This window comes from Bos indicus, chromosome 23 (assembly GCF_029378745.1).
Source record: "Bos indicus isolate NIAB-ARS_2022 breed Sahiwal x Tharparkar chromosome 23, NIAB-ARS_B.indTharparkar_mat_pri_1.0, whole genome shotgun sequence".
In the NCBI taxonomy this organism is placed as follows: Eukaryota; Metazoa; Chordata; class Mammalia; order Artiodactyla; family Bovidae; genus Bos; species Bos indicus.
In genome coordinates, this window is record NC_091782.1 from 29,697,273 (window position 1) to 29,724,191 (window position 26,919).

At 54.4% G+C, this 26,919-nt stretch overlaps 3 protein-coding genes across 15 annotated transcripts in view; 1 reads left to right on the forward strand and 2 right to left on the reverse strand.

Moving 5' to 3' along the window:
• Positions 1–4,979, reverse strand: APOM (apolipoprotein M). Of its 2 annotated transcripts, XM_070778214.1 has the most exons (7): positions 4,898–4,977; positions 1,910–2,048; positions 1,377–1,531; positions 1,016–1,089; positions 824–922; positions 528–626; positions 1–137 (listed from the first exon to the last, which is right to left on the reverse strand). In XM_070778214.1, exons 2-7 carry the CDS (start codon positions 2,021–2,023, stop codon positions 112–114), a joined length of 567 nt encoding a protein of 188 aa, XP_070634315.1. In that variant the 5' UTR covers positions 2,024–2,048; positions 4,898–4,977; the 3' UTR covers positions 1–111. The 2 variants fall into 2 exon arrangements, with proteins under 2 accessions (XP_070634315.1, XP_019841014.1); XM_019985455.2 differs by lacking the exon at positions 1,910–2,048 and having other exon boundaries at positions 4,898–4,979.
• Positions 4,166–15,382, forward strand: BAG6 (BAG cochaperone 6). 12 transcript variants are annotated; one of them, XM_019985444.2, is made up of 26 exons: positions 4,167–4,428; positions 5,079–5,199; positions 6,214–6,331; positions 6,445–6,641; positions 6,877–6,930; positions 7,095–7,169; positions 7,720–7,958; positions 8,479–8,608; positions 9,224–9,421; positions 9,632–9,884; positions 10,240–10,317; positions 10,429–10,536; positions 10,658–10,770; positions 10,880–10,967; positions 11,090–11,373; positions 12,093–12,390; positions 12,538–12,707; positions 12,893–12,946; positions 13,078–13,180; positions 13,271–13,395; positions 13,553–13,699; positions 13,802–13,861; positions 13,970–14,113; positions 14,197–14,304; positions 14,769–14,915; positions 15,201–15,382. In XM_019985444.2, the coding sequence occupies exons 2-26, from the start codon at positions 5,092–5,094 to the stop codon at positions 15,294–15,296; spliced, it is 3,495 nt and encodes a 1,164-aa protein (XP_019841003.2). In that variant the 5' UTR covers positions 4,167–4,428; positions 5,079–5,091; the 3' UTR covers positions 15,297–15,382. The 12 variants fall into 12 exon arrangements, with proteins under 12 accessions (XP_070634296.1, XP_070634294.1, XP_070634299.1 ...); XM_019985443.2 differs by lacking the exon at positions 4,167–4,428 and adding an exon at positions 4,438–4,601; XM_019985445.2 differs by lacking the exon at positions 4,167–4,428 and adding an exon at positions 4,774–4,986.
• The window catches only part of PRRC2A (proline rich coiled-coil 2A), an 18,360-nt gene continuing 4,518 nt past the window's right edge, over positions 13,078–26,919 (reverse strand). Inside the window, exons 9-31 of the mRNA XM_019985442.2 lie at positions 26,651–26,793; positions 26,129–26,219; positions 25,802–26,018; positions 24,917–25,391; positions 24,282–24,472; positions 23,764–24,061; positions 23,176–23,386; positions 21,114–22,982; positions 20,351–20,622; positions 20,044–20,174; positions 19,676–19,805; positions 19,490–19,575; positions 19,065–19,298; positions 18,784–18,924; positions 18,597–18,668; positions 18,312–18,479; positions 18,059–18,141; positions 17,689–17,899; positions 17,509–17,607; positions 17,159–17,371; positions 16,953–17,047; positions 16,765–16,855; positions 13,078–16,648 (exon numbers count right to left, since the gene is read on the reverse strand). Of these exons, the coding sequence (XP_019841001.2) occupies positions 16,508–16,648; positions 16,765–16,855; positions 16,953–17,047; positions 17,159–17,371; positions 17,509–17,607; positions 17,689–17,899; positions 18,059–18,141; positions 18,312–18,479; positions 18,597–18,668; positions 18,784–18,924; positions 19,065–19,298; positions 19,490–19,575; positions 19,676–19,805; positions 20,044–20,174; positions 20,351–20,622; positions 21,114–22,982; positions 23,176–23,386; positions 23,764–24,061; positions 24,282–24,472; positions 24,917–25,391; positions 25,802–26,018; positions 26,129–26,219; positions 26,651–26,793 (5,662 nt within the window). The 3' untranslated portion in view covers positions 13,078–16,507. The remainder of the gene's footprint in view (positions 16,649–16,764; positions 16,856–16,952; positions 17,048–17,158; positions 17,372–17,508; positions 17,608–17,688; positions 17,900–18,058; positions 18,142–18,311; positions 18,480–18,596; positions 18,669–18,783; positions 18,925–19,064; positions 19,299–19,489; positions 19,576–19,675; positions 19,806–20,043; positions 20,175–20,350; positions 20,623–21,113; positions 22,983–23,175; positions 23,387–23,763; positions 24,062–24,281; positions 24,473–24,916; positions 25,392–25,801; positions 26,019–26,128; positions 26,220–26,650; positions 26,794–26,919) is intronic.

The following is a 26,919-nucleotide window of genomic DNA, read 5'->3' on the forward strand; positions in this document are numbered from 1 at the left end:
TTGGAAAATCATCTTTATTACTTTTGAAAGAGAGTTGGGAGTCTCCAGCTTCTCCTCTCACCATACAAGTTCCCACTGTATCCATCTGGGGGGCATAGGTGAAGCCACAGGTCAGTTACTGGACAGCTCACAGGCGTCTGGTGGGAGGAGAGAGAAAGGAGGCTGGACAGGAGGGAGACCCAGGGAGAGAGGCAAGGCTCATGGCAATGGGATGAGGCAGAATGCAGTCTCTCATGCCCCCATGTCAGAGAAGGGGTCTCTGAGGTCTTTTTTTCCCTGCAGACCTCTGACAATCTGCCCCCTGTCTGACCTTCTGCCCCCTTTATCCACTGCAATAGCCCAGAGTCCATCCTGGCTCCCTCTGGTACCATTAGTCTGTGACACAAATGGAAGTGTCAACATAGCCAGTGTGATGATGTCAGCCTTTGGCCATGCCCCCTGGTGACATCACTTGAGTCCCTTTCATCCAGCTCTCACAGAAGACTTGGTAAGTCCTAGTTGTCTTCCATAAGACTTTACCCCCTCACCTTGATTCCTGGGAGTCAGTAAGAAGGCCTTAAAGTCCAGGCAGGAGGTCAGGGACTGGAATTCCTCCACACACTTCTCAGGAGGGTGGGGTGAGCGATCTGGAAAGGGAGGGCCAGGCTCATCAAAGCCCCTGCTTCTCAGCACATCCCTTGGTGAGGACCTCAGGGAAGCAGCCAGTCCTTCCTGGGATGATGTCACAGAACCCAGAGAAAGGGACTCTATTGCCTTCTCCCAACCCCCATCTCCCCACCTCCCCTCTTTTTCCCCAGATCTTGCCTGGCCTCCCCACACTCACTGTAGAGGAGGAAGCGCTGGTAACCCTGGCCTGTCTCTTTCAGCATGATTCCACCTGGGCATGCACTGGAGAAGAGCTTGGTCTTCATGTCAGGGCGGCCTGTCACGGTTGCGGGGGAAAGTGTGAGGACAGAGATGCAGAAGCAAGCAAGCCCAGGGGGCCTAAGGAGAGTGAGGGCTGGAGAAAACCAACCTTCGGTTCTGAGATCTGTGCTCCCATCAGACAGGTGGTAGATCCATTTCCGGGGCACGCAAAGCCCGTTTTTCCTGCAGAAGTGGTGGTGGCAAGGAGGAGAAACAGTGACACTTCAACCACTCAGTACCAGCCTCTATTCCATCTTACTCTTTCTGGAAGCCTGGGTCCCCTTGGGTTTCAAGCTACGAAGGGATGGTTAGGTCCATCCATCTCTCTCCAGAGGGAAACTAACAAAGCTATTGAACTCAAGTGGGCCAAGAATAATGGGTATGCCAAAGAGCCCAGCTCTTTGTGGGCGGGTGCTCACACTTTAGGCAGAGACCGCACGTACTGGTGCCTCTGCCTTCTCACCACTCACGTGCGGATGGTCGCTCGAAGCTGGAGCTGCATGGGGGCAGAGCCCACAGCCATGTTGAAGACAATGTTGTCCACAGGGTCAAAAGTCGCCAACTCCTCCTTGGTGGGAGCTGCCCCTGCGATAAAGTACCACTGGCCCAGGTGGGGCTCTGGGAACTGGAGAGACAAGGAAGGGAGCAGAAGAAGGTGGGTCTCACTACAGAATCCAACCTCTTCATCAGTCAGAATGACAATACTTAGGAATGAGGGTGTTGGCTGCCTTTTTCCAGCTAAAGACTGGATCCATGACAAGGAGTCATTAAATGACTTTTCCTCTTTGCTCCTCTTCAGTAAACCCCACTCTCCAGTTCTACATGTCTTCAAATTGATGGCCATAGTACTTATATATATTTTTTACTTATTGCTTTCATCATCACAACACTCACACCCTTTCTTCCTTCCAGTGTGGCTTTCTGGTCATGCTGGGCCTCTTACCCTAGTCCATCAGAGCCCCCCACCCCCAACTCAGCAGCTTCACATCTGCTCAGTGCATACCTCTTTCCCATCCACTCCTTCAGTTGTCAGTTGGCTGTGCTCAGGGCACTGGTAGATGGAGTTAAGGAGAATGCCACAGAGGTAGAGAAGAGCTGCCCAAATGTGGTGGAACATCTTCAGGCAGGAGGGAGCTGGTGCTCTGCGTGGAGTGGCTGGTGCCTTAACTGCTGTCCCCAACTCACTGCTCAGTATAGTCTGCTTCCAGCCCCCTTGCCTCGACCCTTGACCCTTTCACCCGCTAATGAGTAACTTCAATCTTGTTTTCCAACCCAACCATGGATTACTTACAGTGTTCAGGACTTCCTCCCCCTCTTCGAAATGCAACCACTCTACAGTACATCCTGGCACCTCCAGGGTCTCCCAGGAGTTAAGACAGCTGAGACCTCCAGGTGATCTTTCAAACCCTATCTGAGCTGGGATATCTGCTGTGCTGTGCAGCACTGAAGAGAGATGGATTGATTCTACCAGTCACTCACTCACTGAGCAAACTGTTTTTGAGTTCCAGTTGTTTGTCAGGAACTGGCTAAGCCTTGGGAACACAAAAGTAAGACATAGTCCCTGGCCTTGAAGAAATCAGTCTGAGAACTAGCTGTGTAAACAAATCATTGCAATACCACCTGGTAAGTGCTTTACAACAGGTATGTACCAGGTGCTGAAGTATGTGGATGGGAGGCTTTCTCTCTGAAGTTGTTCACTGGAGAAACTATGTACACCCTCCAGAAAAGTCTGCTGACACACGAGTTCATTCGCTTAATGTTTTTTACTGCAAGAAGCTACAGAATCTAGTTGTTAAAGAGTATATACAGTGGTGTCAAGCAGGGTGGGTCCAAACCCTTACTTTGGACAGTTTTATTAATCTTGCCTGTTTTCTCATGTATAAAATGAGCAAATCATCAATCTTATAGGATTAAAAGAGCTAAGACATATAAAGCCCTTAGCAAAGGCCTGCACATAAATCCAAAGTAAATATTCCCTATAATTAATAGTAATGTATGTAAAGCACTTATTAGTCTCTTGTGGGTATTATGTTCTCAAGTAATAGGAGGTAGGCAAAGAATTGTCAAGAGGCAGTCATTGGGTAGTGCCAAGAAGATGGGACTTCCTTTATGGATTATTTATAACCCACAGGCTGCCATAAAGATTTGTTCTGAGAGGTGAGGCTTGCTCTGGGCTTGCGATTTAGCTAAAAAAATAAAATCTGGGTGATGAATAGCTGAGGGTTCATTATATTTAAAAAAAAAAACTAAAATGCAAGCTATTAGGGCAGTAAAATAGAAGTGCTTGACCCAAGGGAGTCTGGTAGGCCTGGATTTGTCAGTTCTGCCACTTACATTCACCTATAAAAGGGATATAATAGATGTTGAAAGGCTATTAAATGTGACAGTATGTGAAACCCTCAGCAAACTGGTTGGCACCAACTAGGGGCTCACTATACAGATGCTTATTAAAACTTTTAGTACCGGGACTTAAGTATAAGCTGCAAATCCCAGAAAGGACAGGCACCGGAGGCAGATACACCGGCAACAACGGGTTTGGCCGGAGCAGTGGCAGCACTGCGGGGCCCAGGCCCTTGCCCGAGGGGCGGGGGGAGAAGAGGGCAGAGGGACGGTAACTCTACCGGACCTTCCGCCTGTAGAAGCCCTTAGGCGGCCCTCTCAATCCCCCAGGGTCTTGTGTTTCATTCCACTCTGACCCCATTTGTTTCCAATTCCCAAACTCGGAGTCGTCCTTTTTAAGACAACAGTCCTGAAAAGTCCTAAATCCTTGGCTTCTCCAAAACATGGCGTGTCCCCTCGGCTGCACACCGCCGGGGAAGAACATGGCGCCACAAAACGCCCACCGGGCAAAACCGAGGTCAGGCCCAACGACGCCACCGCACGTAAATCAGCTCGAGAACCACCTCCAACCGCCTATGGAAAGGGTGACTTCCGGAGGCGCCGAAGGAGTGGCTCAGCGAGGACGATGGTAAGAGAAGACAGAATTCTAGGTGGCCTGGACAGTGCCGCCTCAAATTCTCTGCCGACCAAGACTTCAGCATAGATTAGCGAGGCACAATCCCCAGTCTCCAGACTCCAAGATCCACACAACTGCTCAAAGCCTCTCGAGGCAGTCGAAGAGTCCCATCTCGTAGAGGTTTTTTCAGGCACTTACAGCGGCCACCACTACCCCCTATTGCTTAAGCGCGCGCAGGGGAGAACTGAACAGCGCCAGCTGGGGTGGGAGGTGCCTAAGTGTGCACGCATGCGTAGTAGGACGCACGCAGGCGCAGTACGGTCCCCCGGGCGACGGCGGTGGCGGCGGCTCTTCGGGGTGCTCGGCTCCCTCCCATCTAGGCCGGCCCCGGCCCGTCTCGCCGCCAGGAACTCACTATTTGGGGCCGCGGACTTTCTGGAAAAGCCCCACAAAAGTAAAGCTTTGGGGCCTGGGGGGAGCCGGAAGTACCGCCTCACGATCCCCAAAGACTATCGGGGAAACGGAAGTGGCCGTCGGTGGCAGGTTGGGGGAGACCGGAAGTGACGGTACTGTGGGGGAAGTCGGGGGCGGAGCTGGGTGGTAGGGTGTGTGTGTGTGTGTGTTTGGAGTGTGTGTGTGTTTGGATGTGTGTATGTGTTTGGAGTGTGTTAGTTGTGCCTATCTGCTAGAGCACCGAGGGTACGTGGAAGAGGGAGACAGCTCGCCTATCTGGCCCCCCGTGAGTGTTCGTCATTTCGGGTCTCTAGTGACTTAAGCGGGTTCGATGGGCGTGGCGTGGCGCGCGTGCGCGAAACCACTTTCTCCACAGAGTCTGGCGCGACCCTCGCTCTCTGGTTGTCCCCGGGGTTTGCCGACTTCTCGAGCCCTTGTCCTACCGTGACCGGTGATGACACCGGTCTCGTGTTTCCTTCTTTCCCGTCTTCCTAGCTCTACTGGCCCTCCCTTACCATGATTGGCGTCGTTGAGCCCCTCCCACCTGCCGCCCTCCAGCTCCCCGTGCCGTCGATCTCTTACCCTTTGTGTTTCTCTCCCCGTGCCCCGGAGTCAGAAGGGGGATGGGGGCGGGTGTGAGTGTGTGTGCTCGTGTGGGAGAAACTCTTTAGGTATGGGGCGGAGTCTCGGGCAGGGGAGGCTTCCGGGTATATAAAAATCTGCTCTAGGCGACAGCGGGCCTTCTCCTAACATTCTTCCTTAGAGAGCTGTCGGCCATGGAGCCCAATGATAGTACCAGTACCACTATGGAGGAACCTGACAGCCTGGAGGTGCTGGTGAAGACCCTGGATTCTCAGACCCGGACCTTTATTGTGGGGGCCCAGGTGAGACCCCAGTACTTCTGGGAGACACTCATTAACTCTTCCTCTTACAGGTTCTTTGTACTGAAAGAAGAGCCTGATATTATGGTTTTCAAATTTTCTCTCATTGATTCTTTTGTTCATGTTGTATCCAGAACATTTTCTGATGTTTTCTCTTTGGCTTTTGTTGGGTGAGGTAGATTTTCTTTGCTTTCCTCCGCCCGATAAAACTCAAGGCAGAGGGAAAGAAAGAAGGAGGAATCTTTATGCCAACATGATAGATGAGCCCCAGCCCAAAGGGACAGATATGGCTCCTGCTTTGGGGAAGGCAAACAGAACACTAGGACCTAAAGTAGAAGAGTGTCTTAAAAACTGATGAGGTCTATGCTGTGTTTTTGAAGGATGGAAGTCGGATCCAATAATGCTCGTAATGTAGGTAGATCCTTAGTAGACAAAATTGTAAGGAGGTTGATCCATAGTTTTAACACATTGTTACGTGTATTTAATGAGACTGTGCAGGCTTTTGTGATTAGGTGTTTGTAAACAGCTGGGTACTTCTCACAAGTCAGTTGTCTAGTTAGGAAAAATATTTTTCTGATTTTGCCCCTTTTTCTTCTTGCTTGAGTCTGCCTTCCTTAACCTGGTTCTCTACCACATCTTCTTTGTCATTGCTTTTATTTTTAAGATTACAGTGTTGTATCATTTTGTGTTTGTGGAGGGGTCACCGGTATCTCTAGGCACACACATTCCTTTTGGAGCCAGGCAGAGAAGGAGAGAAGAGAATGTCAGTTGGTGTTTTTGCTCTTCAGCCCTGTAGTTTTCTCCTGGGCCTATACCTGAAGTTCCTTACGTTTATTGTATGTATTTTGACAAGTGTTGCCCTAGTTCAGGGCTTTGCTCAATAATTACCTCACAATTAAGACAGATGGGTAGTAATTTTAGGATGGGGTGGTTTTTACCCCTTACAAGTCAGCTGTCCCTTTTCTGTCCTTTTTCTTCCATTCCCTGATTCCTTGTCATGTTTCTTCTTCCCTATAGATGAACGTAAAGGAGTTCAAGGAGCATATTGCTGCTTCTGTTAGCATCCCGTCTGAGAAACAACGGCTTATCTACCAGGGACGAGTTCTGCAGGATGATAAGAAGCTCCAAGAATACAGTAAGAGGGTGGGGGAGGCAGAGCAGAGCTTGAGGCTGCTGTCCAGAGCAGTGGGCTGAGGCTATGGGTTTACCCGATCATGTGATATTTTGGTGTGTATCTTTTTTCTGCAGATGTTGGGGGAAAGGTTATTCACCTTGTGGAACGGGCTCCTCCTCAGACTCAGCTCCCTTCTGGAGCATCTTCTGGAACAGGGTCCACCTCAGCCACCCATGGTGGGGGACCCACGCCTGGTACTCGGGGGCCTGGGGCCTCTGTTCATGACCGGAATGCCAACAGCTATGTCATGGTTGGAACCTTCAATCTTCCCGTAAGCTTGTGTTCCTCATGGGAGGGTTTTTGTGGGAGCAGTTTTCGTTGTGGTAGCAGCCAAGAGTTCATAAGAGAGTTGTCAGTCTTTAGAAGGGCTTTGGTGGGCCCTCTGGTTTGGTAACGGCCTCTGTCTTTGAGGAGCTAGAGCGGTTGGGCTCCAGAAAATCAGTTGGAAGTGTGGGGGCCTTAGTATTTGGCTTCTCCCAGAACAACTTCCCTTACCCTTTCCCCAGAGTGACGGCTCTGCTGTGGATGTTCACATCAACATGGAACAGGCCCCGATTCAGGTATCATGGGGCCTGGGAGGGTCAAGGAAGGGGATCTGGGAGAAGGAGGCCACGAAGTGAGGGGTGGGTCTGGCTGAGGAGATGGGGCTGGGTCCTGGTTTAGTAGGTAATGGAGCTTGTGGCTTTATCTCCAACCTACCCCGATTTTCTTTCTTTCATTATAGAGTGAGCCCCGAGTGCGGCTGGTGATGGCTCAGCATATGATCAGGGATATACAGACCTTACTCTCCCGGATGGAGGTGAGTGGGCAAGGCTGGCCACTGTCTGCCTGTCTCACTCCATCTTTCCTACCCCTTTTGTCTTAGCCTAGGGATGAGGGCATGATTGGTCACATCCACTGGGTTCTCCCCTCTTAATCTAATCTCTTTTCTGCAGTGTTTTTTCTTTTGGGCAGAAAAAGTATCTTTCGTTTGAGGCTGTCCTGTCCCTGCTGATTCTCTTTGCAATTAAAGAAGGATTCCTTGCCTTCCTGTTTCTTGGTTATCATATTTGATGCTGGGATGGCTTAGCTTCATTGGTTTGTATTTGCAGCCAGGGTCCTTTCCTTCTTTTCTCTTGGAGGTTAGGAAACCGCAATCCCTAGTTTTTGTTAATAGTTTATTTGTAAGTATCGTAGGTGTTTGTCACAGATCTAATTTGTGTACGTTTTAGGGAGTCAGAGATTCAGATGCAGAGCCCTGCCTTCGGGGCGCCTAGTTAGTGCCCCTTCTCCACTCAGTCTGCTCTGACCTGAGTAATCTGCTGCAGTCTCACGTTGCCTTTGTTGTCCTGACTCTTCCCCCGCTTCAGTGCCGAGGAGGGGCCCAAGCCCAGCACAGTCAGCCACCACCCCAGACGCCAACGGTTGCCCCGGAGCCAGTGGCCTTGACCTCCCAAACGTCAGAACCGGTTGAAAGTGAAGTGCCTCCTCGGGAGCCCATGGAGGCGGAAGAAGTGGAGGAGCGTGCCCCTGCCCAGAGCCCGGAGCTCACCCCTTCTGGCCCAGCCCCAGCGGGCCCAGCATCTGCCCCAGAGACAAATGCACCCAAGTGAGAGAGGGAGGGCACCTTTTGGGGTGGGGGTGGGTTGGGGATTCTAAGTGAAGTGTAAGGACCAGGAAAAGGTCTGATGAGAGAGAGAAGATTGTTCAGAGGTGGTGCTTGTGGAGTTAGTGTTGAGGGGCAGGGAGGGGCTCTGGAGTAGATAAATGAGATTGAGACTGGCCACTGAGCCAGAGGCACTGCCCTCCTTCGGGTTAGGAAATCCACATGGTGCTCCCGGAGGTGGCAAGATTCTCTCCCCTGAGTACCCAGAGGCCCCATCTGGTTTTTAAGAGTTAGTGTTTTGCCATTGTAGGTACAGGGTTGTGTGGTGGGAAGGGTGAAAGCAGTTTGTCTTTGCTTGTCCTTCCCCCTTGGGTGAGGTTAAAGAACAGAGGTTCTGTTAGTCCTTGGGGGGGTCAGGGGGGTTGGGCTGGGGCTCTGGGAGGCCAAGAAGTGGGGCATGGGTGGCAAGGGCAGGAATCTGAAGGAAGCCTTGGCTCACGGCCGCTTTGGGTTTTGTCCACAGCCACCCTTCGCCTGCGGAGTACGTCGAGGTGCTTCAGGAGCTGCAGCGGCTTGAGAGCCGCCTCCAGCCCTTCCTGCAGCGCTACTATGAGGTTTTGGGCGCTGCTGCCACCACGGACTATAACAACAATGTGAGCCCACCCACCCCCTCACCTCCAGCACCCCCAGATGGAGCAGGGCGAACTGTAGATCACTTCCCTGCCCTGCGCCCCAAAAGATGTCATCTTCTACAGAGCTGCTTCTCTTTAGATTAGGAAGGAAGTGATCGTTTGCTCCTTGGTAGGGAAGCGGGATCTTTTCCTCCTCGACATCTTTATGGTGTTCACTGTCTTCACACTTTGATGATCCCCTAAATGAGTTACTTAGGAAGTTTATAAAGTAAGGGAGATTAGCAGGTGATAGCTTACTGATTCACTGTAGGGTTTATTATCAAAGGAAGCTATTTGTGTGTATAAACTAGAGCTTACTTGCAAAGATTTTATGTATATAGAAGTTTCAGAGGATGTACCTGAAGACATAGCCTCACTTGCTCAGTCGTGTCTAACTTTTTGCAACCCAGTGGCCTGTAGCTTGCCAGAGTCCTCTGTCCATGGGATTTTCCAGGAGAGAATACTGGAGTGGGTTGCCATTTCCTTCTTCAAAAGACAAAGAGGATGTGATAATCTCAAGAAGGCATTACTTTTTTAATAAGGTGGATCCTAGTCTAATGCTTTCTGCCTTTCTGTGTTTGGCCCCGGGGAGTACAGCAAGAGGGCCGTGAGGAGGACCAGCGCTTGATCAACTTGGTGGGGGAGAGCCTGCGGCTGCTGGGCAACACCTTCGTGGCGCTATCCGACCTGCGTTGCAATCTGGCCTGTGCGCCCCCTCGTCATCTGCACGTGGTCCGGCCCATGTCTCACTACACCACCCCCATGGTGCTCCAGCAGGCGGCCATCCCCATCCAGGTGGATGAGGGGAGCCTGGATGCGGGCAGATGGGGGGCTGTTGATGGAGTGATCCATTGTAGCTGTTGGGCTCCAAGGAGGTTGGGAGGGGAGCAGACTTTGCAAACATGGTGACCCAGGATGGAGGAGACTTTAGAAGTGTATCATGGGGTGCTCTGGGTTAGGCTCTTGTATTTTTCTCACGTTTGCCCTGTCATCTCTGTCGTCTAGATCAATGTGGGGACCACTGTGACCATGACGGGGAATGGGACACGGCCCCCCCCGACTCCAAGTGCGGAGGCACCTCCCGCTGGTGCTGGGCAGGCCTCGTCCGTGGCCCCCTCTTCTACCGCCGTTGAGTCTTCGAATGAGGGGGCTTCCCCGCCAGGGCCAGCTCCCCCACCGACCACCAGCCACCCGAGGGTCATCCGGATTTCCCACCAGAGCGTGGAACCCGTGGTCATGATGCACATGAACATCCAAGGTGAGCTGGGAACAGCCGCTGGCAGAGCAGAGCAGCGCAAGGAGGGGTCTGGGGTTGGTGCTGAGATGTAGGGGTGCCAGGGTGGGAAAGGAGAGGCTAGGGCTGGTGGTGGTGGCTGAGGGCACAGAGCACAGTCTCTTTAAGTTGGCGTGTGTGGGGAGGGGCAGGAAGAACGGCCTGTCCTCCAGAGAGTTGTGTGCGTGGTGAAGGGAACGTGTCCTCCCTATCTGGATGGAGTGAAAGGCCATTTTTCTGGTCGGGAGAGTGGAGGCCTGAAGCATGCTGATCTCGGGAGGATCCAGTTAGACCTTGGCCCTGCCTGTCTCAGAGCCACTGTCTCTGTCTCCTTGCCCAGATTCTGGCACACAGCCTGGTGGAGTTCCGAGTGCTCCCACTGGCCCCCTAGGACCCCCTGGTCATGGCCAGACCCTGGGTAAGAGTGAGGGCATCAGAGCAGGCTGAGCTCTGGGTAGAGAAGGGGTAGGGCCGAGTGGGTGGGTTGAAGGGGGTCCAGGGTCAAGGTTACATCAGACCCACCCCCCAGGCTCCACCCTCATCCAGCTGCCCTCCCTGCCCCCTGAGTTCATGCACGCCGTCGCCCACCAGATCACTCATGAGGCCATGGTGGCAGCTGTTGCCTCCGCGGCCGCAGGTAACAACCTGAAAGGGGAAGCCTGGGAGGGGGCCCCGGTCCACGGTGGTGGGTGTCATCTGCTGGCCTGCTTGGACTGGGCCCTCAGCCCTCTTCGGTCTCTCCCCTCTGCCACCCACAGGACAGCAGGTGCCAGGCTTCCCGACAGCTCCCACCCGGCTGGTGATTGCCCGGCCCACCCCTCCACAGGCTCGGCCTTCCCATCCTGGGGGGCCCCCAGTCTCAGGGGCTCTGGTGAGTTAGGGGTAGGGGAGTCCCATCGGGGAAGAGTGTGGGGAGAAACTCCTGTGGTGGGACATGGAGAGGCCAAGTCTGAAAGCCTGCTCTTGTCCTCTCCCCTCAGCCGGGCGCTGGTTTGGGTACCAACGCCTCTTTAGCCCAGATGGTGAGCGGCCTCGTGGGGCAGCTTCTTATGCAGCCTGTCCTTGTGGGTGAGTCCGTGTCCTTCTCCACCTCAGATGGAAGCAGTTTCCCAGTTCTCTCCACCAGAATGGAGATGCTGTGGGGTCTTGTTTTCCTTGAGTTTTCAGCTGTCTTCTTTTGTTCTCTGTAGCTCAGGGGACCCCAGGAATGGCTCCATCTCCAGCCCCTGCCACTGCGTCAGCCAGTTCTGGCACCACCAACACGGCTACCACAGCTGGCCCTGCCCCCGGGGGGCCCGCCCAGCCTCCGCCCCCTCAAGCCTCCACCTCTGATCTTCAGTTCTCTCAGCTCCTGGGGAACCTGCTGGGGCCTGCTGGGCCGGGAACTGGAGGGCCTGGTATGGCTTCTCCCACCATTACTGTGGCGATGCCTGGTGTACCCGCCTTTCTCCAGGGCATGACGGACTTCTTGCAGGTGAGTGGCTGGCTGACTCTCCGTTTCAGCCTTCCTCTTCCTGAGCCCAGCCAGGTACTGGGTGTCTTGTTGCCACTGGGAGGGAATATTGGGAATTGATTGTCTCAGCACCCTCCATTTGGTAGATGAGGAAAACAGGCTGGGAGAGAGAAGCACAGTAATTGTGTCCCTGCTTTCATGAGCTAACCCGTTCAGAGGGTAACTGCTCAACCCGACTCAGCTTATGAGAAGCCGCCATGTGTATTCTGCTGTAAGGCGCAAAGACTGGAACAGAGGGCCATACCTTCCAGACCCCTGTGGATTTGTGCCTCCCCAGTGCCATTTTTGGGGCTTCCCTGGTAGCTCAGCTGGTAAAGAATCTGCCTGCAATGCAGGAGACCCCGGTTCGACTCCTGGGTCAGGAAGATCCCCTGAAGAAGGGATAGGCTACCCACTTTAGTATTCATGAGCTTCCCTGGTGGCTCAGCTGATAAAGAATCTGCCTGCAGTGCGGGAGACCTGGGTTCGATCCCTGGGTTGGGAAGATCCGCTGGAGGACGGCATGGCAATCCACTCTAGTATTCTTGCCTGGAGAGTCCCCTTGGACAGAGGAGCCTGTCAGGCTACAGTCCATGGGGTTGCAGGGTCGGACACGACTGACTGAGCAACTAAGCATAATGCCTTTCTATGTCCTCATTCTGATTTCACTCTTTGTTCTTTATTCCTTCTCTCTCGTGCAGGCAACACAAACAGCTGCTCCCCCTCCTCCGCCGCCTCCACCCCCACCGCCCCCTCCGGCCCCAGAGCAGCAGACAGCACCCCCACCGGGGTCCCCTTCTGGTGGCAGCGGGAGTCCTGGCAGCGTGGGTCCTGAAAGCCTGCCGTTGGAGTTCTTCACCTCAGTGGTGCAGGGTGTGCTGAGCTCGCTGCTGGGCTCCCTGGGGGCCCGGGCTGGCAGCAGTGAGAGCATCGCTGCTTTCATACAGCGCCTCAGTGGGTCCAGCAACATCTTTGAGCCCGGGGCCGATGGGGCTCTCGGTGAGCAGATAAGGGTGTCCTGCCTTCTCTAGGGATCGGGCAGCCAGGGGAGAGTTGGTGGCCTTTGTTGATGGTGGGATGAGGCTGATGGGCTGGAGGGCAGGCCAGGTGGTAAAGGCCACTGCTGACCTCAGTCCTTGTCTCTAGGATTCTTCGGGGCCCTGCTGTCTCTTCTGTGCCAGAACTTTTCCATGGTGGATGTGGTGATGCTGCTCCACGGGCATTTCCAGCCCCTGCAGCGGCTCCAGCCCCAGCTGCGGTCTTTCTTCCACCAGCACTACCTGGGTGGCCAGGAGCCCACACCTGGTAACATCCGGGTAAATGAAGACCTTGGGCCCAGAGTGCTCCATCTCACTTTTTGTTACTTATTTCTGACTTCGTTTACGCCTTGCCTAAAGCTGTGACTGCCCCAGCCGAAGCTCTGGGCTTGCTAGGGGAGGAGGGGGACATGTCTTGAGGGGTGGGGTTTGTTCTAACCTGTGCTATCTCCACCCGCCCGCAGACGGCAACCCACGCGTTGATCACGGGGCTTGAAGAATATGTGCGGGAGAGTTTTGTGAGTATCCCTTTTACAGCCGCTCCTTTCCTGACTGTGGTCAGGGTGGCTGTTGTTCCAGCTGCTGCTTCCCTGACTCCCAGTCTGTCTGGGTTTCTGATTTGGGGGTCTTCTTGTGTCTTCTCTCTCAGTCTTTGGTGCAAGTTCAGCCAGGTGTGGACATCATCCGAACAAACCTGGAATTTCTCCAAGAGCAATTTAACAGCATTGCTGCTCATGTGATGCACTGCACAGGTCAGGGGCTGGCTGAGCCAGAGTGAGGGGGCACGTTGGATGCTCAGGGCTGCCAGGTACCAGCATTCTGTCCTTCTGTGTTGCCCACAGACAGTGGATTTGGGGCCCGACTGCTGGAGCTGTGTAACCAGGGCCTGTTTGAATGCTTGGCCCTGAACCTGCACTGCTTGGGGGGACAGCAGATGGAGCTTGCTGCTGTCATCAATGGCCGAATTGTAAGCATTACTCAGTCCCAGATCCCCAGCCTTTTGCTTTTTCTCAGGTTTTGGTATCCTGCAATTTTTTTTCCTCCAAACTGCCCCCCTTTGTGCTTTGGTGCCTTTCAAAGGCCAGTTGAGGGTTTTGTGTTTCAAGTCTGCTTTCTTCCCCCAGCGTCGCATGTCTCATGGAGTGAATCCGTCCTTGGTGAGCTGGCTGACCACTATGATGGGACTGAGGCTGCAGGTGGTACTGGAACACATGCCTGTAGGCCCTGATGCCATTCTCAGATACGTTCGCAGGGTTGGGGATCCCCCTCAGGTAAGAGGATCCTCTTGGACTGTGGGCTTAGGGGACTTGAGGGAACCAGAGAGATCTGAGAGGGCCTTTTGTGGTGGTCTCCTTCTCTGCCCCCTCTCACAGACACTTCCTGAGGAGCCAATGGAAGTTCAGGGATCAGAGAGAACTTCCCCTGAGCCTCAGGTACCAGGGAGAGGTTGAGGAGCCAGCTAACGTGGAGTGGAGGGCTGGGCGGAAGGGCTGGAGGCTGAGAAATCTGAAGCCTGGGTCTTCCCACTGTCTGACTCCCAGCGGGAGAATGCTTCCCCGGCCCCTGGAACTACAGCAGAAGAGGCCATGTCCCGAGGCCCACCTCCTGCTCCTGAGGGGGGCTCCCGAGACGAACAGGATGGAGCTTCTGCTGAGACAGAACCTTGGGCAGCTGCAGTCCCCCCAGTGAGTGTCAGGAGGGGATTGGTGGGTTAAGGCAGCTGAAGGCTGTGGCGATTGCTACTTTCTCATTATCCTTCCCTCCCCAGGAATGGGTCCCTATTATCCAGCAGGACATTCAGAGCCAGCGGAAAGTGAAACCGCAGCCCCCCCTGAGCGATGCCTACCTCAGTGGTATGCCTGCCAAGAGACGCAAGGTTGGTTTGCCTCTTCGCTGAGGATCCCTCTGTATCCGATTTCCCCTGTTGTGCTTAGAATCAAACTAGAGACAGGAATTCATCCTGGTTTTTAGTCCCCTTGTTTAATTGACAAGGAAACCCTTCTGGGACCTTTGCATTGCTGTTTGCCAGCAGTCTTGTCACTCCACAATTGCCCAAACCCTGTTTGACTAGGGCACATCTATCTTAAGGCAGGCATCCTCTTGTGGACTAGCTGAGAATGCTGGATGGCTTGACCCATCCTCTCTCTCTTGCTTTGGAGACCAAGTCCAGCACATTCAAATGCCATTTTTGGTCAGAGACGGACAAAACTACACACGGACTGTCTCTGTTCTCTCCACTAGCATGGAGGCTCAGTGGTTGACTCATGCAGAGGGTGAGCTGGGTGGTGGCACTGGATCTGACCTTGATCCTCTTTTCCCTCTCAACCCCCTGTCCCCCAGACGATGCAGGGTGAGGGCCCCCAGCTGCTTCTCTCAGAGGCCGTGAGCCGGGCAGCTAAGGCAGCCGGAGCTCGGCCCCTGACGAGCCCCGAGAGCCTGAGCCGGGACCTGGAGGCACCAGAGGTTCAGGAGAGCTACAGGCAGCAGGTGCCCCCACCTTGAAGCAGCATAGGGATGGTCTAGTGGGAGGGGTTGGGCTAGGGTCCCTCTTCCCTGGATCCCTTCAGAGGTGAACTGGTGAGTCTGGGACTACCACTTGGTTTTACAATGTTTTCCTGGAGGCGTCTGGGAAGCCTCAGTGATGCTATTACTGGGTTCCTGGACAGTATACGGCTGGTGGGGGAAACAGTACCTCCTAAGGGATGGCTCATGTGCTTGCTGGGGTCTTAGGGTCTGCGCCTGTGCCACTCCAACCTCCTTTGCTTTCTCTAGCTCCGGGCTGACATACAAAAGCGACTGCAGGAAGACCCCAACTACAGCCCCCAGCGCTTCCCGAATGCCCACAGGGCCTTTGCTGATGATCCCTAGCTCCATGGCCCTCCATCATCAGGGGACCATTTCCCCCCCTTCTTCCTTTACAGTATTTAAGAAATAAAAAGTCAGATTTTCCTGGCTCTCTGTCTGTAAATTGTCTTCATTAAATAGTCTAAATGCTTTAATCTTCTATGAAGTTGGTTTCATAATTTTCAGCAACCCAGCTATACTAGACAGCTTTTAACATTTTACCATGAACAGATGAGCAGTATCCTGTTGTAGCGTTGGCCATTTTCAAGGAATGCTTCAAAAGCAATGAAAGAAACCTGCTCAGGTGCATGCTAGGATAGGACTCTCAAAACAGTAAAAAAACCCACTTAATTGCCAAGTAGCTGCAGACCTATATAAGTCTTGGCTTTACCAGCATGCAGTGGTACCAGGGTAACTCAGCCAACTTTGACTATGGTGGAACTGGTCTACCCAGTTCAAGGAGCCCACTGTTCACCCACTGTTCCTATCAGAGTCTGACTAAAAAGACACTTCTGGTTTGCAGACAGGACCAAAGTGATGTGTGGCTATGGGCTGTCCACTATTTCTTTTTAGAAGCAGTTGTCATGCCCCTCCTTTAGCTAGCTTGGTGCTGACAAACAAAACCTGGCAGAAACCTAGGGCCAAATCATAACCTTTGCAGCGTCTGCCAAGACCTCTGGAATGCTGGCTCAGGGACGTGAGAGGCCTGATGACTCAGAATATCTTGCTGGAGAAGCCATGTAAAGACACTGGTTGACAATCTAATGGCATTCTACCATCCAGATGTCCCACCATGGCCCCATATATGCAAGCAAAGCTCTATAGGACCGACCCAGCTGTCAGGTACAAACCAACCTCACTGGCACAAAAAACAAAACCTAATTCTTGGCCCATGAAACTTCTAAGATAACACTTGTTTTGAGGTGATTAAAAGTGGTCACCGAGGTAAAGTAACAAATATTTGCCTAACTGAAACCACTCTACAGATCACTTGGGCACTGAATATGACATAAGAGACTGCAACCAACCAACCCATCCCCCAAATCATTTGGAATTTTTTTTAATCCTTTTATTCTTTTTTAACAAACGGCCCCAGGGATAGGGGATGAGGGGAGGGGAGAGGAGGGGAAGCAAGGCACCAGCCTGACAACCCTTCCCCACCCACCCCTTTCCCCCTTATATATATTTATAATCTATATACAAGCCCCGGGGGGTGGGGGGCAAAGGGAACTCCCTCAGCGGGGTGGGGGCAATCCAGGCTCCTTGTCCCCTCTGGACCCAGGCTCCTCTGCCCTTCGGGATGGCCCTTCTCGAGAAGGTGGCCCTGTCCGCTCCCAAGGTTTCGGCATCCAGCGCAGGGCATCTGGTGGGGAGGCCTGGGGGGCAGGCACATGTGGAAGAATTAAGTCAATCAGGGAGGTCAGGGATGGAAGGGTGGGAACTCAGGAGGAAACTCAACTCGGACTTGTGCCTACAGGGATTTCTCCTTCACCTGCTGGTAGAGGTCGATGCGCTGTGTGCGGAAGACTCCGCTATAGGTCGAAGGTGGGGCCTTGAGACGGGAATTGAGGCCAGAGAAAGACCTGGAGAAAGGATATTTGAGGCAACCTTCAGACCCCCCTCTGGTCCCCAAAGAAAGTAAATCCTTGGGGATGGCTTCTCCCCATTCCCTTCTCTTGCCTTCCAGATGGGGGAGTCCGTGATGACCCAGGTCCCCCAAGGTTGCTATTCAGTTTTCGATAATCCTGGAACGGCTTCAGTTCTACTGGGTGCAACTGAAGGAAAAAAGACTCATGAGCGTCCTGCCTCTCCACGTCTTCATCCTGATACTGAATCCTTACCCCTGAGTCTTGGGGTTCCCTAGCACTTCAGCTCCTGTACCTTACCTCTGCTCGCCCCAAGCTAGGGCCGAAGGGCCTGGCAGGTGAAGGCAGCACCCGAGTAGCAGGAGCAGGTGGGGGCCGCACAGCCAGACTGGGGGGCTGCAGAGGAGGGCCCACAGGTAACAGAGAGAGAGGGGGTGGGGCAGGAGGTGGTGCCGGTGGCAGGGAGCCAAAGTTCACCACAGGCAGCTGCGAGTCCACCATGGGCAGAAGCATCTGTAATGAGAAACAGGGCAGTGTGTGTTGGGGGCAGGGAGGAATGTCAGAAAACCAGGAAGAGTCCAAACAAGTAACAAAAAACGCTGGAGTTGGAAGGCAAAGCGCACAAAGGGGACTGGGAAAATAAAAAGTACCTGCTGGGCAGGGGCTCCTGAGGGGAGGAAGCCACTTTGGCCACCAGGCTGCAGAGGAGCAGAATAAAAATCTGAGGGGGATGGCAGATCCTGTCGCACCTGTTGGGGAACAGGGAGGACAATGTCAACTCCCAAGCACCCCACTCCTACCCCTAAGCCCAGCATCCGCCCGCCTCTCACCTGAAGCAAGGGTGGGTCTGGCAGAGGGCTAGGGCAGAAGGCTGGAGAGTAGAGGAAGGAAGGTGGAGGGTAGAGAACCCCTCCAGCCGGCAGCTTCCCCAGCTCTGTTGCTTGCAGTGCGGAGAAATCCAGAAACTGGCCCTTGACAGCTACCCCTGAGAGCAGTGCCGAGGGCGGGGCTGGGCCCGTGGGGAGGTACAGGGGCTGTGATCTGGAGGGAAATTGGGCCAAGGCGGGGGAGAGGTATCAGGAACCAGTCAACTCCTTTAGTCTGAAGTGGAAGTCCACCACCCTCCAGGTACCCTAGAAGTGTCTTCCCCTTCTCTCTTTCCCTGAACACAGTTCCATGTCCTTCTGAGATAAGTCTTACCTGTAAGAGTGCAGTGAGGGTGTCCCAGGACGGAAGCCTCCACTGTTGGGATGTAATTGAGAGTCTATGGCTCCTCCTGAGACCTGCAGGAGAGCAAGAATGGAACAGCTCGTTTTCCTGGTCAAGAAAAACTCACCCACCCCACTAACTACAGCAAAGCAGGAAGAGAAATTTTAAAAACTGCAAATAGGAAAGGCTTGATTTTAGGGGACAGCAGACAGAGAGGGGTCCTTGAATAGGAAGCAAGACCTACCTGAGAACTGGGAGGCCCAGGGCTGCCATAGAAGATCTCAGGGTACAAGCGCTGGCCTGAGGAGCTGGTCTCGGGGCCACAGTGCCCAGAAGCCAGGTTCTTGGATTGTGGCTCAGCTGAGGCAGAAGCACTGGGGAGCAGCTCCCAGTCTCGGGCCATGGGAATGGCCTAGGAAGGAGAAGCCTTGTCAAGAGGGCCATCTATGCAGCCTGGATGCCCAGGTCACTCCCAGACTCTCCTCCAGGTGTCCAAAGCCTGTCCTCAAAACCTCACTCTCCCACTTACCTCAGTAACTGATGCTGTTAACTCCTTCTCTGCTTTTAAACTCTCTCTCACAACCAGGCACAAGTCTGAGTCCTGTGATCATGAGGCAGGGGAGATGGTCCATGATTCAGACACGTGTCCTCCCCCACTTCCAGTCCTTCCCCTCTCTCCACCCAAGCCAAGACACCCCGATCCAGTCCACGCAGACCTTATCATTGGTACCAAACTGGACTGGAGGACCAGGTCGATGGGACGGCCGGAGGGAGCCAGGCTCTGGGCCTCGGTCTGTACGCTGCAGTCGTTCTGTGCCAATGGGCCCAGGGGGCAGAGGCTGCTCCCGGGGCAGCTCCTAAGTGGGGCAACACAGTGAAGTAGGGGTAGGGGGAGGAAAAGGAAGCTCAAATCAGCACACACAGGCAGAAGAAAGGGGAGACAAAAGCAAAGCCGAAGTCCCAGAAACATTCTTCTTATCCTTTCTTGGTTGTTTACCTTTCTGTCCCCATCATGGGGGGCAGGTGGCCGTCTCCTAGGAGGTTCAGAGGGTTCAGAGCCAGGTGGACCCTCACCAGGAACAGCATTCAGGGGTGAGGGGCCTCCAGGTCGCTTGGGGGGCCCCTCTGCTGACCCCTTGAGTCCTCCATCAGGGGAACTTCGCTGGCTGCAGGGACCTGATGACACCTGAGAATCCCCACTCAGGTCCACCCCACTGTCAGACTGACTCATCTGAGAGGAGTGGAGAAGGAGTTAAGTCAGAGCAGGAAGCACCCCAATACCTGAATGAGGTACACACAGACAAACTATAGAAAGTAGACGACCATGTGACGAACAGCCCCACACTCATCCCAGGACAGTTGGGCAAGTAGGGCCGGTATTAAACAACATCCCAGCTCAGACACTCCCCCCTACTCTCTCACCTCTGTGCCAGCCACGTCCTCAAAAGGACTCAGGGGTTCCATCCAAGGCTCCATGGAGCCAGACTGGTAACTCTTTCGGCTAGTGGCTGGGAAAAGCACCAACACACAGAAGTGAGAGAAGACAGTTCTATGGTCCACCTTGCTCTAAGTCCTCTAACATTGTCCTTCCTTTTCAGCTGAACTCACCAGTATGTAAACGATTCCAGATGTGAGGGGTCAGGGCCTCTGTTCCTGCATCTCTGGACTCCCCCTGAGGGCCTGAGCCCTCGGGTTTGGGGCCCAAAAATCCAGAGCTATGAGAAGGTGGCAGTGATTCCTAAAAATGAGAGTCCAAAAACAAAACATGAATGAGATGGGAACTGGGCAATGCAAGCAAGTAAGACATAGAACCACACGTGTGGGGCAAAACGGGAGATAACGAGAAATAAGCAGTGACCAACGCTCAGAATATGGGGTGAAAACACAATAGCAGATATAGGAAAAAGAGTGGAGAAAACATGAAATTAGAGCTTTCAAAAGTGAGAGCAGTGAAACACTTCAACCCAGTCCCTCACCTCCTGCAGCAGCTCTGGTTTCCTAGGTGGCCGCTCTCGCCGTTTGGGGGGGAAGGGATTAACTCCAGCAGAGTCCCGGGGCGTCCCGCTCACCCCCCTCACCATCGGCCCTGGCTCCTCGAAATGGGGGTCTGGGGAGAAGGGGAAATTCATCAGCGTCTGCCTTGACTATCACCAAACTGAGCTTTGCCCTCTGTACTCCACCTCCCAATTCTACCACCCTCAGTACAGACACCTAGCACCAGGACTCCCGGGCCACACACTTCCCCCTTCAACGCCCTGGGAACCCTTAGCTCCTCCAGCTTACCTGAATTGACGTCGTCATTGTTGGCCCTCTGAGGGTCATACCGGGTGGGGGGCCGAGGAGAGGGGCCTTGAGGGGCTTGGGGCGGCCCAGGCTTGGGCCTTGGGTGCCCCACTGGCGCAGCTGCACTTCCTTGGCGGCTGCTGAGCTGAGCCAGAGCCTGCTGGATGCCAGCAGGGTTGCTGTGGATAACTTGGTCCAAGCGGAAGACCGCAGAACTGCTGGGGGGCGGGGGAGGCAGAGGGAGCCCTGGGGGACGCTCCTCTGGGGGACGGCTGAAGAGAACAAAGAATCAGCTCCAGTATTTACGAAACTGTTACTGTTTTCCTTACAACTCTCTTCCACCTGTTCATCTTCAACCTGTTCTCTGTGCTAAAATCCAGGTGTTTCTGGAGCACTTTTTTTCTGGCCACACTATACAACTCCTGGGATCTTGGTCCCCTAACCAGGGATCAAACCTGAGCCCGGACAGTGAAAGCGCAGAGTCCTAACCTTGGGACCGCCAGGGAATCCTTGTTTCCCCACACTTCTAAGGAACTTTTACTCGTACAGGTGCACAAAGGAAAGCAAGGAACACGGGTGCTTCCGATGCCGTCCACCACTCTCCAGCCACTTCACCTAACACAGAGGGCCTGGTGCCTAACAGCTCACCCCATGCACTGACCTCCAACTCCACTGCATCCAACCTGACTTCTCTAACAGGTTTTCTCCCCTCCCCCAACCTAACAATTCAAAAGAATAAACTGAACCACCTGCCCGTACCCACCTTCGGTTCTTGGGAGAGGGCCAGCTCCTCTTGTCCCCTCGCCCTGGGCCGGCCCTCCCCCCAGGACCCCCACCACCTCCTCCACTGCTGCCGCCACCGCCGCCAGACTTGCTGCTTGGGCCTGGGCGCCGGTTCTGCCTCTCCATGCCGGGTCGCTGACTTGAAAAGCTCCTCTTGCTCAAATCCTTGGCTCTCTGGCTCAGATCTCCACGGGACATGGTTGAGATGCCTGGTCCAGCACCACCTCCACTCCCTCCATGAGTCCCCACAGCTTTGGGGGTCAGCAGTGCTGGTGGCGGAGCTTCCTTGTCCCCCCGCCGCTCGCTGGCAAAGTCGCTGCTCTCAGAGGCCGTCTCCCACTCCTCGTTGGCTTGGTCCGAGTTCTGGTTTGACAGATCAGGAGACTTGGCTGCTGCCCGGCGAGGTGGTGGGGGCACTGCTACTGTTGTGAGGGCCTCTTCTGACCCAGGTGTAGAGGCTGGAGGAGCTAGGGAAGAGGGCTTGCCCTCAGCCCCTCTGGCAGCGTTCTCTCGTTCCTGTTTCAGTCTCCGGAAACGAGGTGGTTTGTCCTGCTGCTGAGCCCTCCCGTGTCGCCTCCTTCTGGGCCGCTCCCCGTCTTCCACACCCATGCCTCCATTGTTGCCTCCACTGCTGCCTCCTCGGGCCATAGGGCACAGAGGCCCCGGAGTCAGCTTCTCTTTCAGAGACTCCTTGCTTGGTGGCATAGGACCTGTTGGAGGCTTCTTTGGAGCCAGGGACTTGGTTGGGGGGCTCCAGCCCGGGCAAATGGGGGGAGGGGGCCGCCCACCCCCTCGTCCCCGACGGGATGGCACCCCTCTGGGAGTGAAGACTCGCCCACCTCGGGCAGTGGAAAAGCGGGCGGGGGCTGGTGAAGGAGGTGCTCCTGATGATGGGGGAGCAAGAGGGACCTGCGTAAGTACTCCTTCCTTGGTAGTGGGGGCCTCCTTGTCTGAGGGGGCCAGGTCACTCTCGTGGGTCTCACTGCCTGTCTCTGAGCCCCGCTGCCGGCGCCGCTTGGGGATCTCTTCATACTCCGAGCCCTCACTCCGTGTCTCGCTGGCAGTGCGGCCTCGGGGAGGATGGTTTGGTCCCCCTGTCCCACCTCCACGTCCATCATCTCCTCGAAACTCTCGGTAACTGCGGAACTCCCGGCTTCGGGCTCCCCGCCCCCGTCCCCCATAGGTCCCCCGAAAACCCCTCCCTCTGGCAAAATACTCCCCTCGGCCCCGACCCCGGCACGAGGTAGGACCCACTCTTTCATAGGAATAGTCCCTCCGAAGCCTTGGGGCAGGGGAAAGATTCCCACTGGGTGGGGTCTCCTTGGGGCCACCTATCTTTCCCTTCGCTGTCTTCAACGGGTCTGGCTTTGGAGCCTTGGGGGTTTCATCCCCCTGTTCAAGGGGCTTGGGGTTGGGGGGTAGCTCTTCAACTTTCGCAGGCGGTGGGGGTTTCTTTATCGGCCCAGCCCGGCGGGGAGGGGCCCCTGACTCCTCTGGAGGGATCCCACGACGACTGCTGCCTGGGCGTGGGCCCCAGCGGGTCTCCGTGCGGCTCTCTCTGCGAGGTGGTGGGGGGCCTTGGCCTCCAATTCCTCGGGAAGGCTTTCGACCAGTTTCTGGCCCTGTCAGCTGTGGAGCCTCCTCCTTGGGGGTTTCCTTCTTGGGTGGTGGAGCTTGCATCTTGGCTGCCTCCTCATTGCCTGGGGGCCAGGGGAGTGGACGGGGCCCTGGGGGAGCTGGCTCCTCCAGAGGAAAGCGAGGGATTGGGGGCCCAGGGGCTCCATTCTCAGGAAAGCCTGGATAACTGGCCAGATAGGGTGGTGGGGGAGGTACTGGAGGGGTCTCGCTCCTGAAGAGGGAGACAGAAAAGATGGAAGTAAGTATCTCAAGACGAGGAAAATGAACTAGGTGGGGAAACAATGCTTTATTACTACGACCCAAACACTCCTTTCATGTTTATTCCTATCATTTCACCGATAATCCAAAGTACCTATTCTAGGTGTGTTTGCTAGAAACCCTCCCATTTCTCTACTCACACTCACCTCATCCCCTTCTCATCCTCATCAGCAGCCTGGCGCAGTGGTGAAGTAAGTGGGCGGGGGTCAGCAGGTGTGGTGGTGAAGACATCTCCTACCCAAGCCAATTTTGGATCCACTGGTGGGGTGCCCCGATCCCGTAAGAGGGGGGGTGCATGGCGCTCAAATGGCTCTGAACTTGAGCCCCCACTGTCTGAACGCTCCCGGGGAACTAGGCCTGAGAAAACCAAACAGTATGAGAAAAAGTATCCTTTTTTATGTTACAGGCCCTCCAGACCCAAAGCACCTCCCCAGTTCAATCCTCCACATCAGTCCGGTCAATGTCAGTGCTTCCATCTCCTGGGAGACAGTGCCTGCTCTCCTAAAACATGGTGAGCCACTCAGCTTCCCTACAGATCAATCTCTCAATCCCTCCACCCAAGGGAATCTTGGTTTAGGTGGACATTACTACTTGACTCCTGCAACAAAGAGCTATCTTGGGAGTGCTAAGCTCCCCTCTTGATTGGTTGCCCTTCATCCCCATAACAAGACAAGGATACCTACTTCCCAAGACTAAGGGGTCCCTGACGCCCCACCTCGTCTATGGTGTCTTACCAGAGGGATGCACACCAGGAGGGTAGAAGTCCAGAGGGGGCCGGCCTTGGAGGAGCCGAGGGTCCACATAAGGAGGAATCATCATCCAGCGGGGATCAAAGTTCATAGGGGGCATGGGCGGGGGCCGGCCCAGAGCACCTGGGTATAGGGCCTTGGGGGGCGGGGGCGGAGCCTGTGGAGCTGGCACGGCCCCCATGGTCACAGGCTGCGGTGGTGACGGGGGCACTGGGGTAGGCTGGGAAGAGCCCTGCTGATGCTGCTGCCACTGCTGCTGCTGTTGCTGCTTCAACAGCTGCTCCTGGGGAAGGACAAAAGGAGTGAGAGGCATCAAAGGCCCAACCAGAACACAGGACTAGCAAAAACAAAACCCACATCAATGTGACACTTGGACTAGACAGAAACTAAGGTGACACAACGGAGACAGAACTGGCAGAGGGACCCAGGAAGTAACTTATAGATAGGCTAAATGTTGAAACCAAGCAGAGAAGCAGCCCTTAAGAGAAGTAATTTAGTTTCACCTGCTGCTGCCGCTGGAAACGAGGAGGCAATGATTTCTGATATTTGGGATAGCCCAAGCCTTGGCTGGGGGGCTGCCGGGTGGGACCAACTCCATCACCCTTGGGTTCCGCCTTTGGGGCTGGGGGTGTGGCAGGGGAAGGAACCTCTTCTGGTGGTTCAGGACCCTCTTTTGAGGGCACTTGAGGTTCCACTGCATTGAAAAAAAGATAATCAGAGCGATCTAGTCCACCAACAGATATTCCATGAACACCCCATAATTTCAGCACTCACTTCTAGCAGCCCCTCTAGAAATAAGACTATCCCATTTAAAACCCATGAAAACACTTCAAGGTCTCTCAAAAGCCAATGGTGGTGGCGTTAATTTCCCATGAAATCATCAAAAGTAACACTTCCTTCGGCCTGCTTCACTCTAGGCCTATAGGGAAATGGTTTTAGGTTACTACTTATTCAGGAACTCAGGTAAGAAAACCTTTTCCCCTCAGATGTCCACAGAAGCAAAAAGATCCATTTCACCCATACCAGTGACAGTCCAACGAACCCAAACTGCCTTTTATCTCCTTTACTCACATCCTTACCACCTGCACCCTCAACCCCAAGCAGACAGAAGATCTACCCATCACCACCTCCATCATACCTGCACTGGCTTCGAAGCTGCCACTGCTGGTGCTATTGGCACTGCCCCCACCACTCACTGCAGTGGGAGCCAGAGCCACACCTGGAGTGGGGGTGGACTGGGCAGGAGAGGGCTGTGCCGACTCTTCCGGTTCTTTTTCAGGTGTTGGAACAGGGGCCGGTGGAGGAGCTGGAGGCGTTGGGAGTTCTTTGGGGACTGCAGGTGGTGGAGCGGGAGCAGGAGGGGTAGCAGGTGGTGCAGCAGGCTCTGCTTTGAGCCGCTTGTCAGGTGCCCCAAACTTCTCATCAAGTCGCTTGAGTTTCTCGGCACAGGCTGCCCTGCGCTCCTCTTGCATGCGCCGCTCCTCTTCCTCTCGCCGGCGCCGAGCCCTCTCCACAGCCAGGGAGATTTCAGACGAAGACTGCTTTCGCCGCTGCCGCCAAGCCTCATCCTCGTCTTCGGGTGCTGGGGGCTTGCAGGGAGGGCCCCCGCGATCCTGTCAGTGGGCAGACCCAGCAGGGTCAGAGGTGTCAGTTACTATGTTTCTTACTATCTCTTTCACAGACTAATCAACTGTCTCTAGCTGCCGGTACAAAGACCAGGCCTTGGGGCTGATGGCCTCTCATGGCAGGGACAAACTCATCATCCTAGTCTTTTTTCTTCTTTTTCAAGACCCAAAGACCCCAGGTGTCCTTGTTTTTCCTAACTAGCATTTCTCTCTTCACCCTAACCCGCCTAACACCAACGATGTTCCAAACCCTTTCAGATATGCTCCACAGCTCTACACTTACTGCAGCCCATTTTTGGCCCTCCCTCCAGCTTCCTCTTATTACTGCTGCTTCGATTACTCAGATGAAACTAGTCTCCCCAAAGCGACCCTCTCAACCCCTCATTGTAGACACTCACTGGGTAGTCCCCAGGGGGGCCCCAGTTCCCGGCGGGGCCTCGGTGGGGTGGGGGTGGGGGAGGCTTTGGGGCAGGAGGCCCCGGCTCTGTCTCTGGAGGCCGAGAGGTCTCTGCCCAGGCCGTCTTGGGAGGGGGTGGTTCGCTGCCGGGGGAGTTGCCCTTTTTGCCATCTGCTTCAGGGGGCCGTTCCTCACCACCAGCTGACTGGGACTCCTTGCTGTGAGGAGACCAACAGTGGAATTAAAATCAGCTGCAACCCAGCTCTTTTAAGAGTACACTACCATAAGACAAACAGCCCCTCCACTCCCCAGAGAGCCCTAAACTCACTGGCCCTCAGGTCCCTCCTCATCGGAGTCTCGTCCATCTTCCTCATCGCTGAACTTGAGCTTCTCAGTGTAGTCGACCTCCTCGTGGGCCCCTAAGGGGAAAAGTGAAGCATGGTAACCCAAGCATTCTGCTCTCCCATCTTGAGTACCACTACACGGTTGGATGCGCTACCAAGGCCAACTGCCCTCTTCCCTCTGGCATCTAGATTCACCACGACTGTCAATTTCACTCCTCTGACTCCTTCTCCACCAGGATTTGGCTTTCTTCCAGGTATCTACCCTATCCCTCAATGTCTATTCCCACAATGAACCATTGTTTTCTCATCAGATTTTGCTATTTAAAACTGAAATACTTGCGAATTCCCCAGCGGTCCAGTGCTTAGGAATCCACACTTTCATTGCCAAGTGCCTGCGTTCAATCCCTGGTCAGGGAACTAAGACCCCACAAGCTGTACAGTGCGGCCCAAACCAAACCAAACCCCCAAAACAAAACTAAAATACTTGGTCCTTAACATCCACTCACCTGCCCAACCATCATCATTCTCCTGGTCCAACTGGTCAAACTCTTTGAGATTATCTTCTTTAAGAATGGAAGGCCGACCCACAGGCTCTACAAGACGCATTGGTGGCCCTGACCCTCGGGGGCCTGCCACACGGGGGAAACGGCTGTGTATGAAAAGGGAAAGGAGAGAAGATAAATGAAGGCTGAATTGAATAATCACAAACTGAGCCTCCTGGCTAGAAAACCATCTCCTCAGCAGGCTTCCCCTGTCTCCAAGCACAAATCCAGAC